This window comes from Vulpes lagopus, chromosome 12 (assembly GCF_018345385.1).
Source record: "Vulpes lagopus strain Blue_001 chromosome 12, ASM1834538v1, whole genome shotgun sequence".
Lineage (NCBI taxonomy): Eukaryota > Metazoa > Chordata > Mammalia > Carnivora > Canidae > Vulpes > Vulpes lagopus.
In genome coordinates, this window is record NC_054835.1 from 30,410,044 (window position 1) to 30,426,054 (window position 16,011).

The 16,011-nt window shown below is 43.6% G+C and overlaps 2 protein-coding genes across 2 annotated transcripts in view; one reads left to right on the top strand and one right to left on the bottom strand.

Annotated features, from left to right (window-relative positions):
- Positions 1-16,011, bottom strand: part of ANKFN1 (ankyrin repeat and fibronectin type III domain containing 1) — a 451,629-nt gene that overhangs the window by 290,092 nt on the left and 145,526 nt on the right. The window lies entirely within an intron of this gene.
- On the top strand, positions 15,246-15,524 carry LOC121472731 (60S ribosomal protein L37a-like). The gene has a single exon (XM_041724054.1). It carries the CDS (start codon positions 15,246-15,248, stop codon positions 15,522-15,524), a length of 279 nt encoding a protein of 92 aa, XP_041579988.1.

Sequence of the window (16,011 nt, forward strand, 5' to 3'; positions counted from 1 at the left end):
GCCTTTGTGTTATACAGCCACCCGTCACTTTTCCAAAGTTTGTGTTACACAAGTTCCCTTTTACCAAAGATCTACATTAGTACCTGTTTCACTAACTAAGGAAATCCAAAAAGGAATTTTGCCTTTACCAAAAAATGCTGAAAAGCAAAAATAGCACTTAGCATTTGTTTTGCTGCAAGCCATCCTGGAGGCCGCACACACCCTGGGGCAGCCGGGGAGCAGCACTGCCCAGTTCCCCAATTCCTTCCCTGAGAACTACACTCAGCATCGCAACATCAAGTGCCATAGCTTTGAACTGTGTCTGTGAGCATCTGTGCTTTATTCCCATTTGTTTGGTTGTAATCTGTTAGCAAGATGTGCCCCAAGGTATCAGAAAAGCTTAAGAAAAATTATTTGGGGGGCCTGGGAATGTGCAAAAATTTTCCCCTGTAAGTGAACTGCATTTGCTTCTTTGGTTTATGCCACTTAGGCTCACAAAAGATTGTGTGGGAATGCTGTGCTTTCTGATAGCTGGGGAAGCGGTGTTGTTAACCATTTCTACGATGACCCTAACCTCATGTAAGCACCAGGGTGGAAGAAGACCCAGGAAGGGAATAGTTGATTGAACCCAACAAAGTTTTCTTTCTTCCTCTTCTTTTTAAAAGGTCTTGGATGGGGAGGGCCCAGGCTGGAACTGAGCCATCATGCCACTTGATCTCTCATAACCATTGACCTGCTTCTAGGATTTAGGTAAGAATGCCCTTGAGGTATATGTGAGGGGAGTTGCTCGGTCAGTGAGTTAGTGAGGATGTCAAGGCACTGCATGGCTGGTCTAAGTCCTGAGTCCATGATGTTCAAATGACTGACGCATTTTGAGCAAGCAAAAAAATGAGCACATCTGCTCATTGGATCAGTGGAAGGAGCCTACTGAGTTCTGAAACACCATGCCCGATGGGTCTGGTGAATTATTTAGCATTCCAAAAAGCTGGGGTGTTCTCCATGTAGGCTGGTTGGAAAGTTTAAAGTGCCAAGAAATACATGGTACTGTATTTATATTACCTGAAGTTGAAGAACTGTGTAACTCAGTTTCCACTGCTTACGGCAACAGCTGAAGTCTGAAACCAGGAGTCAAGAGGAATCCCTAAGGATGAAGGTCAAACTTGGATTCCACACATCTAACCAAGTGAAGCCATCAATGCTTTCTGACCAATAGGTCCACACCTATAAATGTACCCTTAAACAGAGGGTACCTACCTTGGAGTGCGTAAATAATCACATGTTGGGATTGAATGCAGAGTCGTAGCAGAAGGGTCTACCTAACCAAGTGCATCAGTGGGAACATGGAGGCCAAAGAGAATGAAGCCAATCTATGGCCTTCCTGAGGGCCAGGCAAGGAATGAGTCCCTGACAAGACACCATAGTCCCTACATAGTCCTAAAGTCTTGAGAAGAAAGAGGACTCTCCACGTAGGCCCATAAGATTCTGAGCTGTGGTATCTGAGAATAAGCAAGCACAGCTTTCAATGCTAGTGATGGTCATCTGTGGTATAAGGGGATGTGCCCTGAGGTCCACAGAGACATCTCCCAGACAGGCCCAGATCTGTATACATTGAAGCTGAGGTGGTCAAATAAATCTGCTGCATCAGCCTATTTCCTGAGCCTTCAAGCTTCCTCTTACCTCGGGTGTAGGGAGCGGCCTTTTTGGTCTGAAATTGCTAAGAGCAAGGATTTAGTGTGCCTTATCTCCTCACCCATGCCCCTTTGGCCAGAGTCCTCATCCTTTCCCTTTGCCACCTTCCCTAGGGGACCAGTGCTCCTTTTCTGGCTCCTAGGGGCCCAACATCACTTGCTGTGTACTCCACCAGGACCACGCCTTCCCCAAGAAAATCTCTCAGTCATGCTGTTTTGAAGACCTGGAGAAGGTGTTCCCTTTCTAGTTGATAATACATAAGCTACTACAATAAAGCCATTTCAATTAAGGGAACAGAATAGTGTAGAATGGGAATGGACAAACTTTATAAAGAGCCAGTAAGTAAATATTTTAGCCTTTGTAGACCATGTGGGCTTTGCTGCAACTACTTACGTCTGCTGTCCTGGTGCTAAAGCAGCCATAGTCAGTACATAAAGGAATGAGTATGGCTGTGTTCCAATTAAATGTTCTTTATAAAAATGGGACGAGTTGGATCCAGCCTATGGGACCTTAGTTTGATGAACCGTGGCATAGAAGAAAGAATACTATATGGGAATAAAGACCTGGCCCTGTCACAGCCCTGACCTTACCCAGCTGCATGACTTTAGGCAGGTCACTTCCTTTCTCACCTCTCATTCCTCCCAAAAGAAGCATGTAGTAGAGAGGGTAACTTGTGAGACTGGCCATGAACCTGACATCTTCAGTTGTCCTGCTCATCCATGGAGTTGTTGACAGCTAACAAAGCAAAGGTTACAGTAATGGCTCTCATTTTGAGCATCTGCTATGAGATAACAAATACAGACTCTCCTTTCATCGTCTCAGCTCATCAAAGTAAGTAATATGATCCCTCTTTAATAGATGAAGAAACAGAAACCAGGGATGTTAAACAACTTGGCCAAATGGCAGGGCGACTAAGTTACAACAAGGTCAGGATTCAAATCCAGGTCCATCCAGCTACACCCAAATTTCTGATCCATCATGTGGCCTCCCATGTAGGCTGTTTAGTTTTCAATCCCTTCACTCTAACCATTATTTCACATACTGTCTCTGATATACTATGCTCACCACAATTGGTGGAGTGATCAGATATTGTCACTTCCATGTGAAAATCTGCCCGGTGGCTTACCATTGCACTTTGGATAGAATAAAACCATTCCAATTAAGTGGGCAGAATGGTGAAGATCCCAAATCCTTTTGACGGCTTTTGGGGCACCTATAGTCTCTGCGATCTCACTCTACCCCTCTGATGTCTCTTCTCTGCTTCACTTCCTCTGTTCTAGTCCCAGACATTTTGCTTTGCCTTACACATGTTGAACAGACTCCCACATCAAGATTTTCACCATTAAATGTCACCTCAAAGAGAACTTTCTTGACCACTCTACCCCTACAAATACCACCCATCACTCTGTCTCCAGACATTGTTTTTGTTTTCTTTGTGGCACCGAGGCAATAATCACATGAATCTTTTTTCTTATTATTCTCTCTTGTTCATTGATAAATGGTGTCTAGTCTCATAGGCTTTCAATGACTATCTGTTGATTGTTGAATAAATGAGAGAATATATTGGAATGAGGCAAAAGAATGTGACTGATTCAGGACTAGTTGATCACTAACTGGAGGCAGTGATTCAAACCTATCAGCCATGTGAAACCTTGTCCCCTAGGTCCCCTATAGGAAGGATGGGTTGCTTGCCTTTACCAGAAAAAAATCAGGGTATTACTTCATCTCATCTTTGGGAAGTATCTAATGCAAGAGAGGTGCTGCAAAACTGGGAAAGATTAGTCTCATAACTGAATGTCAGAGATTATCTAGGGCCCAGAGTGTTCTGGCCACCAACCTCTGAGCCACTTGTTGCTCCACCTCCTCCACTGTCTTAACCATCCTTTTCTGCAGGAGCTATCCCTGACCAGAATTGCCTTCTCTGACAAATCCTCTTCTCCACAGACAGGAGGGCAGTTGGAAAACTTCAGCTAATTACTTTTGGTGGAAAAACACTATTCTTACCCAAACACCATCACTTGATGGATGGAGAAACCAAGAGTTAGAGAACTGAAATAGCTTGACCAAGGTCCTACTGCTTATTAATGTCACATATGAGTCTATAGGCTGTGTTTCTTGATCAGGAGACTGGCCCTTGCTCCACACTCCATGCCAAATGGTAGAAGTAAACAACCAACCAGATCCCAGGTTGCTCATTCAAGAATCCATTCAATGATTGAGCATCCAAAATGTGGCTGGTCTTATAATTTTTAGAATCTGGAGGGCAACAATGAAAATAGTAGAGTCCCTGTCCTAAAAGAGTTTACAGGAAGTTTGAACACAGAATGAAAGAAACAGGACTTGAATCCCTGTCACCAACCCATGTTGTTCCAGAAGACCTCTAATGTGTCTTGAAAACCTTCCAGAGCTTCCTCAAACAGTTATGCTTAGGCCTCATATGATTTTTAAAAAGAGAGCAAGAGAGAGGGAGGGAGGCAGGGAGGGAGACGGGGGGGGGGGGGGGGAAGACAGTGAGAGAGAGGGAAGACAGGAGGGAGGGAAAAGGAAAGGAAAGGAAAGTTGAATGGTGCTCTGCCTGCTTCCTTCGATCCCTCACTTAGGCATATCTCTGCTTCTCTCAAAGACCTTAAGCTGGGTGTGTGTGTGGGGGGGTCACTCTCCAGAAGTTCTTTGAACACAGTTCTCACCCACTCTGAAGTCCTGGGGTACACAGAAGAGCTGAATTATTTCTCCCACTCAGTGTCTTCTACCCAGCCCTCAGCCCAGACTTTGACGATAAACTTCTACATTATTGTAGCAACTTTTGATAAGAGAGTGAAGAAACTTTTGCTTACTATTAACCCAGTCAATAACTGACATTCCCTCCATCAATCAATGACACATTCGAGGTCTTCTGAAACAACATGGGTTGGTGACAGGGATTCAAGTATTCATACAACCTGCAAGATCAGTAGGGGAGACTTTAGAGCAGGGAGTCTTAACTGTGCCAATCCCCGGCCCAGCCGTTCAGAGATGACTTCCTATGAGAAAAATTCAGACCTTGACTTTAGAACAAATCTTTCTTCTCCGTCACCCTAACAATAAAGTCCAAAGAGAATGAAAAGCAGGGGCAGGAGGGGTGGGGAGGGCGAACCACAAGTGCACTGGCAGAAATAATGGGCAAGAGTTGACGTTAAAATGGGAATGCACCATTCCTGATTGCCTTGTGTTTATGTAAATAAAAAGCCAAAGATAAAAGAGAAACCAGAGACCAAGGTACATACTTGCCTCTAGAAGCTTCCCTCCTCCCATCCTTCCCCATTCCCCCACCTCCCAAAAGATAAAGAGACTATTACAGCCCCAAACTACTTGGGATCAAGACTTGCCAGCGTACTGAAATGAAACCAGCTTTCCCTCCGTCTGACCCAGGATGCTCCCCCCGCTCGCCGAGTTCACTCACCCACTCTCCCCACATTTTCCTGCCTGTTGCATGCAAAGCAATTGTCTCCAAACGCCAATTACTGATATTCAAAATTGCTGTTTTCCTACCCTGGTTAGAGACGCCTCCATGAGAGACCCGGGGTGAGCTCTTGAGTTGAAAGAGAACCTGGGGGGTGGAGGGAAACCCCTTCTCGAACCTCCACACAGTTCCCGTTGCCAAGGGAACCCTCTTTGTCCGGGGAGGCTAAGAATGGCTGCTTCTCCCACGGCCTGGCTCCAGGAGTGGCCAAATCGCTGCACAGGGTCAAGAGCAGAGGGAGGGGAAGTCCTGAACATACTTCTCACAAAGCACTTTCAAAGAATGAAAGAAATGGCGAAAATATGGTTTTAGGAGGCACCCGGTGGGGAGGGAGTAAGTTTATCTATAGCTCTGTGATCACATTTGAGTTGGCTTTTGTACCCCTAAAAGAAGGATTCAAAATTGTATCGAAGAGGAGACAGGGTAGGTAGGACAGAGACAGAGAGACAGGGACGGGAAGGTTGCAAAGGGTATATCCCAGTCTACTTTGGCAGATGCCGAACATTGATCAGATACACAATTAATTCGTTAAAACGTTTAGCTGAAGCTTTGGGCTGGATTATTTTGGCTCCTGAGTTGGTCAGAGGCGCTATGTGCCCATTTTCTAGAGGCCTGATGGGGCCTGGCCTGGAGACCGTAGTGTCATTTTGATGGTGAAGCACATTCTTACTTGCCCTGCATTTTAGGGACCGGGGTTGGCTTTCCTTTTCAGAATACTCTTAGGAAAGATGCCAAAGGAGGAACATTTTGTACATGCTTATTTTGAAACCCATTTGTCAAAGGGTAGACTAGACTTAACAGTAGTTTGGAAAGTTTGGATCAACCTCAAATAGAAGTCCTAGTGCGTGGCACGGGGCAGGTGCTCAATAAAACATCAGCTGCCTGAATGGTTGTTGAAGGACAACTTTCCAGCACCTTGTCTTTCTAGCAAGGTAGGAGGATGAATTCTTACCACATGGAGCAGCCAAGGCTCAAGGATGTGGCTTACCTGAGGACCCACGAATGAATGGTAGTAGGGGAGAGACTCAGACTGAGGGCCCATTACCTCTGATCATGATTTGTAATTGCTTTTTTTTTTTTTTTTTAAATAGAGAACTTGAAGGAATTCTCTATCCAAGTGTTGCTGAATAACTTTAAGCAAAAAAGGCAAATGAATAAAGAAAAACAGAAACTGAATACCTCTGCATCTGATCTGAGCTGAACATGGGGTAAAGTTATTCACACTGAGCTACAGTGAAGTACCAAGAAAAATTTATACACACACACACACACACACACACACACACGTGCACATACAACATATGCATATACATGTTTCCCTGCAAGATGGTGAGAGTCTTATATTACTCATTTTCTAAGTCTCAGCTCTGGCAACAGTTATTCTGGGAACTTTCCATCACTAACCCCAAGCTCAGCTTCCGTAGCACTTTTTAAAGATTCTCCTCATAATACTTACCACACTGATGTACTCATTGGTGCTGTGTATATGATCATAGGGACTTCCCCTACCAAAATATAATCTCTCTGAAGGAAAGCACCATGCTTCATTCCTCCTCCTCCTTTTTTTTTTTTTTTTTGCCTCTTAAATTCTAGTAATATGCCTATTGCATAGCAGGTGCATGACATATATACTCAAGAACTGAAGAGCAAGGAGTCCATTTGTGAATGTTTTATTGAGTGTCAACTACATTAGGCCCCAGGGAGGACTCAAAAGATGTTGACGGTATAGTATCTGCCTGTGAAATTTAAGATTTATGTAAAACGAAGGACGTGGTCCTTAAATATTACTTAAGCCGATTGCAGTAAGTATAGCTGAAAGTAATAGAAGTAATGCATTTATATAATGGATGAAAACCAGCTCTCTCGGTGGTTTTGTCTGTCAGGCTGTGGCTATAAAATCCCAGGAGCGCTTGGGCTGCAAACAGGCCCAGTTAGGCTTTCAGAGTCCATGCTTCTTTCTTCTTGTCAATACCCTTGGCTTTTTCAGCCTGCCGGCTCAAAGAAACCCTGGGTAAAGCAGATGACCTAGTAGAAGGGCTGGAGATAGCTCCATCATGGCACTTTCTGTATTCTATGATGCTACTTCTCCTTTACAAAAAGATTAATCTCAATCTATCAAAACCTACTACCAAAATACACAAGTTCCAATTCATGCATAGCCAGAGAGAATAGCATTCTGGACCTTCTTATCGGGTGAGATATCTGGGAACCATATTTCCCTTTCATCTTCTCTAGGGGACACTGACACAAGGCATATTTTGCATAGCTCACAGCACTACGTTGTCAACCAGAGGAAGATTCCAGCCAAAGGGATCAGGGTCCTGTCCTCATTGCACCTTTATGATGGAAACAGCAAGTAGAAAGTGTTAGGTGCCAGAGTCTCTGCCAAAAAGACTAAATGCTTTCAGGTCATCTGAAGGTCACAGATGAAGACTGAGGTCCAGAGTTACATACTGAGTGAGGAGAGGTTGGACTTGACTCCATGTCTGGAAACACCCCCTCACATCTTCTTAAGTGGCCTCTGACCTCAGGTCCCCTCCTGCAGGCAGCATGCCTCCCACCCTGACCCTCCTTTTGGGTCATGTCACTCTTCAGCATAAGATGCTGCTGCATCTATCCACTGTCCTCTGACCAAGTCCAGTATCTCAAGCTTTCTGTCATCTGCCCTTCCCAGCTCTGCCTCAGAGACTCCACTCCCTCACCCAGTGTCTTACATCTTTGAAATACTCAGGTCGTCTCCTTTCACCACATTATTTCTCTTGCATTTTAGTCTGCTGGAAATGTAATGCAACCAAAGGCAATGTCACATATGGCACCCCCAAATCAACTTGCCAGACCTCTCTGCCTGTGCCAGGGAGCTGTGAGTAAGGTGCCATGGAAGGAGGGTTTTGGTGGAAGGATGCTCACTTAGAATTATGCTATGCTTCACCGGGAGAAAGGAGCAGTGTCTTATACTCAGCACTCATCATGAGCTGCTGTGCATTTTGGAGAGAGAGTGGAGGAAGGAGATGGAGGGGGGAAGGAATTAGAATTCAGCCATGCTCACCACTCAAGTGCATTCATAGTGTCTGCTCACCAACTAACTTCTGTTTGAACTAATACCATTATCTTACAGTATAATCTCAAAGTTAAATGCCTACAGGGGCCAAGTAAGTGAGGTAAATGAGGGCAGTGGGCTTTGTGGCATATAATAGGGAGTGGTGGAGATTGTGGTAAAACAGAGACCAAATGCTATGTGTAAAGGGAGCAATAGTAACTCCAGCCACTTCCTAACGGGAAGGATTACAGCCCAGGATTGCCAGAGTTTTTCACTTCTTAAAGAAAAGCTGAAAATGGGAAAATATGTGAAATTTCCTAATTTAAAACTGTTGATTCAAAATGTTAACAAACACTGTGTAGGACAAACAAAATATATCTGGCTCGTGTGCTGCCACTTTGTGACCTTTGTTTGCCCTATATGGAACTTGCCAGAGTTAAGTACAGGCATCAGGGATGGGTAGTTGTTGTCAATAATCCAGATCACAAAACTAATGTGAAAAACATCCAGGAGGTAATAAGGTAGAGACATAAATGATTTCAACATGATACTTCATGAAGTAGAGGGTACTACCATGATTGGATATAAAATAGTGAGATAAAATCATGGAAAACCTACCTCTTTCTCAGGAGTTGTGGCTTTGTTTGAAGTGGCGATGGGATTGGTTAGTGCTCCCATCCAACTCTGGGAGCTGGACAGCTCCAGAGGTGGTCTTCCCCAGTCTTCCCATGGCCCAGGAAGGCTAGGCTCACATATTGGTGGAAAAAGGGTGGGGGTGTATGCGTATCATTGTGGCAAACAGAATGCCATGCCAGGCGTAGACATATGCATGGCTCAATGCAAGTCCTTTTTCTCACTAGCCTTAAGCATCCTTTTTCCAGCTCTTAGCCAGCATAAACGCAAGGCATCACATCTGGGGAGGGTCTGGCAATGGGGAGATCCCCCTCTTTGGGAAGATCTTTCTTCACCTTTGAATACCTGTAGAGGCACTGGTATGACCATGTGGTCCAATTATTTACAATGGCTGCCCTGCTTCTTGTTCCTTCTGCTTAACCCTGAGGAGGAAACCACTCCTGCACTTCAAATCCTTTTACATCACCACCAGTCTTCTTTCTCAGGGCCATAATAACATGCCCCTCCTTCTCAAAAATTTGCCTTCTGTATCCATTTTAGCTCTTCCCTTCCCTTTGGTTATGATTCAAATCTCACCAATTATTTTTCTATAAAGTCTGCTGGTCCTGAGATACCATCTCCTATTTCTTTGGCTAGCAACCTTATCCAGGTGCTGCCTGACATTCCAAACTCCTGTTGCTATTCATGGCCTCTGAGGAAGGTTTTTCTTGCCTCCAACTCCCCTCACCTGCCCTAAGCATCATTTCCATCATGTCATCCCCTTCCCTATTATTTATTATCTTAAATTAAAATACACAAACATGACCTTAAAAGACTTTTCCCCCACTGCCTCCACGTAGAGCCTATCCAATTACCTTCAGGCAATGGAAAGAGCATGAATTTTGGAATCACACAGACCCAAGTTCACATTCTGGCTTTGCTCCCTGTGGGATCTGAACAAATTATGTAAACTCTCCTGCCTTCAGTTTCCTCATCTCAAAATCGGAATAAACAATACCTACCTTGCACAGTTGTGAGAATTATATAAGCTAACGTAGGCTATCTCTTGTATATGGAGTTAAAAAATGGTAGAGACCATTAGTATTATTCTCTATGAATGATAGAGGGAATTAGGGAAAGTAGGAGGGTATTTGCACCTGTCAGAAAGATGACAGATATGTTAAAAGAATGTGAATTGAACTAAATAAATAATGGCAATGCATACAGCTCCGTATAGTGCAGAAGACAATTAAAAAAAAAAAACCTATCAAGAAGGAACAACGGAAAGCTAGTGCCACTAAGTCCCAGCAATTTTGTGCCCTGAACATCTTTGCTACATCTCCTAGTTCTTTAACACAAATATGTGGCTTCAGTCCAGGAAAGCCCCTGTGGGTCCCCTGGAAACAAATGGATTGTGCCCAACCTTATGGATTCCACGTGCGGTGTGCATGGCCTGTGGTCGCCACCCGCCTTCACAGTGCCATTAAGCACAGTGGATACCTGCAAGTCATTGGGGGTCAGACAAACCAGAATGTGAATCCTGACTCTGTCAAGGTCCTAGCTGTGGAACCGTGAGCAGAATACCTGATCTCTCCAAGCCTCAGTCCTTTACCCCTAAGATTAGGAGAACCATGCTGTCTGTGTAGGGAGCTAATGACATGAACAGCTCTTCCAAAGGTCCTCACCTATTTTAACTGTTTGAGATATAGTTCTTCTTATTCTCTTGAATAGACCCAATGTTCACATCCTTTAAGAAATTCCTTTGATCAAGTCCTTCTGATGCTTACTGCTTTTGCTGTATCCTCTCAGCAAATGGAATCTTAAAATTTGTATAGTTACAAAGATGAGTTTTTGAGTGAGACAGACTTGTTTTTTAATTCTGGTTTTACTATTAGCTAGCTCTGTTACCAGGATAAGTCTCAGTTTCTTTTTCTGTTACGACAGAAATAATTGTCCTTCCTTTAGAGGATCTTATAAAGATTTAATGAGACAATGTACAGAAGAGGACCTAACCAAGAGAAGACATCCAAAAGAGGTTAGCTGTTCTTATTAAGGTGGAAACTACCAGAAGGGCAAACAAGCAGGATGGCATTTGGGTCCTATCTTGACCAAAATATATGATTTTGGTCCATTCATATAACCTCTCTGTTTCCATATATATAAAATGAAAGTCATACCATTTGCCTTATATCCCAGGAATTTCATAAAGACGAAATAATGTCACAGATCTGAAGATTCTTTGAAAAGTGAAAAGCACAAGTTTTACACATCTGTTGGCTGAAAAAGGTATTGTCAACCTTGTGTGTGTGTCTGTCTGGAAGCTCCTCAAAAGTAGGGAGGAATCTTCTACTTCTTTTGCACCCATTCTATGGTTTCTAATTTAATTCTGTTGCCTGCTCACTGTCCAGTTAGGGCTTGTTCCTCACCCATGCCTGCCTTGTAGACCATGCTCACATAAAACCACCTACCCCTTATGTGTCGGCAGCACTCCTGCCAAGGCAAAGATTCAGCTTCTAGGTCTGAAGGCCTGAGCTGCCCCAAGGAGAGAGGAAAGATTAAGCATCTGTAATAAATGTTCTCCAGGCAGGGAGGGAAAAATCACCTAACACCCTTGTGGCTTTTAGAAAAAAAAAAAAAAAAAGAGTAAGAAAGGAGAAGGAGGAAAAAGAAAACGCTGAGCTTTAAACAAGCGGCCGGGCTGTTTGTCATCTGTAAAATGAGGCGATGGAAAAGCACGGAAGGGCAGTGGTCACTGGGTCTGCTTCAGGGATTCGTGCCTCAGACGTCTGCTCCAATGCTCCCGGGCTGCCCATCTGCAATTTCTTTTTCTTTAACAAAAACAGAGAATTCTCACTGGGCTGAAGTTCCCACCTGGCTCAGGAGTTTTCAGACCTGGCCTAGGTGGTCTCTAAGTAAATATTTTCATCCTCACTCACCTCCTCCTGAGGAAAAAAAATCAACTCTTTGCTCAGCTAGAGAAGAAAGCACCCAAACCAAACAGCAGATTATTTGCACCATTGGAACCCTCATTCCAGGGACTCCCGGGAGGGCATGTGGTTTAATTCAGAGTGTCCGGGCTACTTGTCCATCTTCTAGATGAACCTGGTTAACATGGACCTGGAGAAAAAGCTGGGATGTGTGCCAGAGCACTTTAGTGCCTATCCAGATTGGCTCGGGGACTCTCATCACCACCCAGTAATTCTAGAAATCCACCTGCAGGCAAAACATAAAGAAACAGTCTAACCTAAAGGGGAAACAATACTGCATCCTTGACTGGACATAAAGATTGAGACCCTTGTGATTTCTCCTTAGCTAGCAGATTCAGTGGAGATACTCCTGCTTAGAGCTAATTTCAGGGGCTCTTTTCCTCTTGCATTCATTTGGTGTAAGCTCAGTAGTTTTTTATTTCCCCAGAAAACATTTTAGGTGTTCCTCTATTTGTGCCAGACACTGTGCCAGGCTGCAGGGTTCTAAAGATGCACAAAACACAACCTCTGCCCTCCAGCTCACAGCTCTTGTAATAATGAAGATAAAAAAATCCAGATATACAATTATTAAAATAATAGTTTCCTAGGGTTATTATAGCAAATTATCAGAAACTGGGTATTTAAAACAACAGAATTTTTTTTTCTCACGGTTCTGGAGGCCAGAGTCTGAAAGGTAGGTGGCAATAAAGTTGGTTTCTTGCGGGGCTTTGAAGAAGCATCCATCTCTTGCCCTTCTCCTAGCTTCTGGTGGCCACCGGAAATGTGTGATGGTCCTCGGTTCGTAGCTGCAGAGCTCCATTCTCTGTCTGCATCTTCACATGGCCTTCCTGATGCATCTCTGTGTCATGTTTCCTCTCCTTTCTAAATCCACTGGATTTGGGGCCCACTCTAAAACCAGGATGACCTCATCCTGAGATCCTTCACTAAATTACATCTGCAAAGACCCTATTTCCAAATAAAGTCATGTTCATAGGTGCTGGGAGTTAGGACTTAACCATATATTTTTGGGGATGCACTTCAATCTGTACAAAGATCCTATGTGATAAGTGCTATAAATATAGAGACAAGCATGGGATATGACTACAACAGAAAGTAGCATGGTCTAATGCAGCTGTAGGGGGCATCAGGGAGACTTTCTGGAGGAGGTGATTCCCAAGGGGAGTTTCAAGGATAGGTTGGAATCCACCTACCAGAAGACCTACTTGTGTGAAGCCTTGGAGGTTTCGAAGTGTCATGAAGGTGACCCTATGTTGGACATTTGAATGTCAGTGGGCTCCTCGAATCCCTTTGCTGCTTATCCCTCCTCTCCATCACTATCTATGTGACCCAATAAGGAAGATCAGCATGCAGAGGTGCATTGGCTAGAATTTCAAATAGTACAGCCTTTAGACTACCATGCAGAGAGCTCCTCATTTTGGCCCCACAACCAAACAACACATACAAAAACAACAGCTCAAAGCCACCTCTGCCTTAGCCTCTTTTGCTCTCCTTCTCATCTTCAGACTCTTGTGTGTCTTCTTCTCTTCCTGGGAATCCCAGCTTGTTGTACTAAGTAAACATTCATTTATACTCGTTGGTGGGTGTCATCTGTTTAAACACCTAGATGCATTCCAGGGTAGGTGATCACAGCCTGCCTCTGGGCAGGCTGATCAAACAGAAGAGATGGTGGGAATGGGAGTCATGCGGAGTTTGTATGAATGGGGTATGTGGAGTATGAGCAGGGTGGAGGGGAAGTAGCTTCATTCTGGAGAGATAGGCAGGAGACAGATCACAGAGAGTCTGAGAAAGCAGATGTGCTACAGTGAAACACAAACTGAATAAAGTATGTCAAAACCAAATAGCTCTTGTCCATTGGTGAAAACCAGGAAGAATGTGCTGTTTGGGGACCATCTTGACTCACAAGGAGTTAAGATGTCAGTATCAGAAAAATAGGTAAGGATGGATGGACAAATGGAAAACCAGAAGGACAGAGAGCTTTCCTGAGGTGTGGCTGGCTGTCATTAAAGGCAAAGTTTTCCAGGGTGTGAATTTTATTCTGGAAAGCTGTCTGCAGGTGGATTCAGCTTTCAGACATAAGGCAGAAATGAGTAGGGTTCTTATGCAGTGTCCTTTGAGTCCATTACTGGTTTATAAAGGTTATGTGCTTCCAAAAGCACCTCCCATCTGGCCAGAGGAATGATTTACTCTTCACAGAGTGAACTTGGTCAACAGTTAACCTTTGATGTAAGCTATAAGGGGAAACCTGGTAAGGTATTTTCAACATGTCATTTCCATCCAGTCAATGGAATTATCAGAGCTGCATCTGTGTAGCTTTTTTTTTTTTTTTAAATTCCTATTAAATTGCCTGGACCATGAAATTAGACCCAGCAGCACCCTGGTTATAAAGAAATGGGAAGACATGGGATTGGTAGTGCTTTTTGGATAAGGATATCAGAGCTTTCTTTGGTATGAAGCAGTTCATGAATCTGTGGACATTAACTACCTCTACACTCAAGTACTGTGCTTAAATGATTATCACAGCACAGCAGTGGGGACATGGTGTAGAAACACAAAGTGCATTGGAAGTATTTACTCAAAGAAAGCTTTTCCCCACCACACCCTGATAAATGTTTTTCAAATGGTCCTTTATCCGAAATAGCCCACCACTCCAAGAACACTATATGGCTGACTCAGGAGGCCACATCCCATGCATTCTTGTTGCCATTCCAAGCTCATTATTTATGTGTGGCTTTGGATGGTCTTCAGAAGATTTGCTGAAGCATTCACACCAATTCAATCCAAAACTTCACTCTTTTGCTGGACCATTCTTTCTGTGACAGCCTTGGCATCCCAGGTCATTTTAGAGTAAAACATCAGGCATATGATCTCCCAAAGAAAAAAAGTGGAGATAAAATAGCCAGCAGCCCAATCTTCAACTACTCCTCCTTAAAGACCCTATGGTATTCCATATTAGAGGCTTGGAAAACAACCACACGACTGTCAGCAAACTGCAGGAATTGTACTGGCAAGTTTGGCTTGCGGTAGCTCTGTCTACAGATTGTGTTTCTTGTCTGCCTGCCAAGCCCCAATGTCCCTGATAAATGTAGCACTCAGAGATGGCCTGCAAGAGAGGTAGATTGTACCATTCAAACCAGAACTCTGGAGAAGATCAGTGAGGCCAGATCTAGAAATAAAGCAAAGATGGATTGAGAACTGGAGAATCAAGAGGATCACTTTGGAAAATCAGGGGCATATCAGTCTGTGATCATTACTTGCACAAAACACAACAGGTAAGCTAATACTAGGGATTGTGGAGATATGAAAAGATATATTATGTGGCCTTTGCCCTCAAACTTTCAGTTGATGTGGGGAGCTAACAGACATCATATGGAGGATCATAAAGTGAAAATGTGGTTTAAAAATAGGGCAGAACTCTCTGGGCTTGGACCTGGTTGGTGGGGACATGGCCAAATGCACCAAGAAGGTCGGAATTGTGGGTAAATATGGGACCCATTATGGGGCCTCCCTCAGGAAGATGGTGAAGAAGATTGAGATTAGCCAGCATGTCAAGTACACCTGCTCCTTCTGTGGCAAAACCAAGATGAAAAGGCAAGCAGTGGGCATCTGGCACTGTGGCTCCTGCATGAAGACCATAACCAGTGGCGCCTGGACCTACAACACCACTTCTGCTGTCACAGTAAAGTTGGCCATCAGAAGTCTGAGAGAGTTGGAAGACCAGTAGAAGCTCTACCATTTGAGACATTGCTAGCCTATAATAAATGAGTTAATTTATATAATAAAAATTTTAAAAATAGGGCAGATATAGAGTTATAATTGTAATATACTAATGGTGAGAATAAGGGAACAGATCATTTCCAATATGGAATAGCTAGAGAAAATACAAATTTTAATTTATTTATTGTTGTGTATAGCATTTATTAGTTCTGAGTGCTTGAATGATACTAACTCATTTAATCCTCCTTCATTGTCCCATGATGTAAATACTATTAGCATTCTCTTTTTAGATGAGGAAACCAGCACAGAAAGGTTAAGTTGTTTGCCCAAGGTCATACAGCTAGGAAGTAGCAGAGCTGGGATTCAAAACCTCCATCACAGGAGGAAAAAGAACTTAGATTGGACTTTGAAGGTAGGTTAGGAAAGCAAGAAGTTAAGAAGGCCTTCCTGTTGGATGGAAATGGCAGGCCATTCCAGAAAGGGAGTGGTATGAT

Excerpts from the sequence above, each read along its gene's own strand:
- LOC121472731 (XM_041724054.1), top strand. The coding sequence starts at position 15,246 with ATGGCCAAATGCACCAAGAAGGTCGGAATTGTGGGTAAATATGGGACC.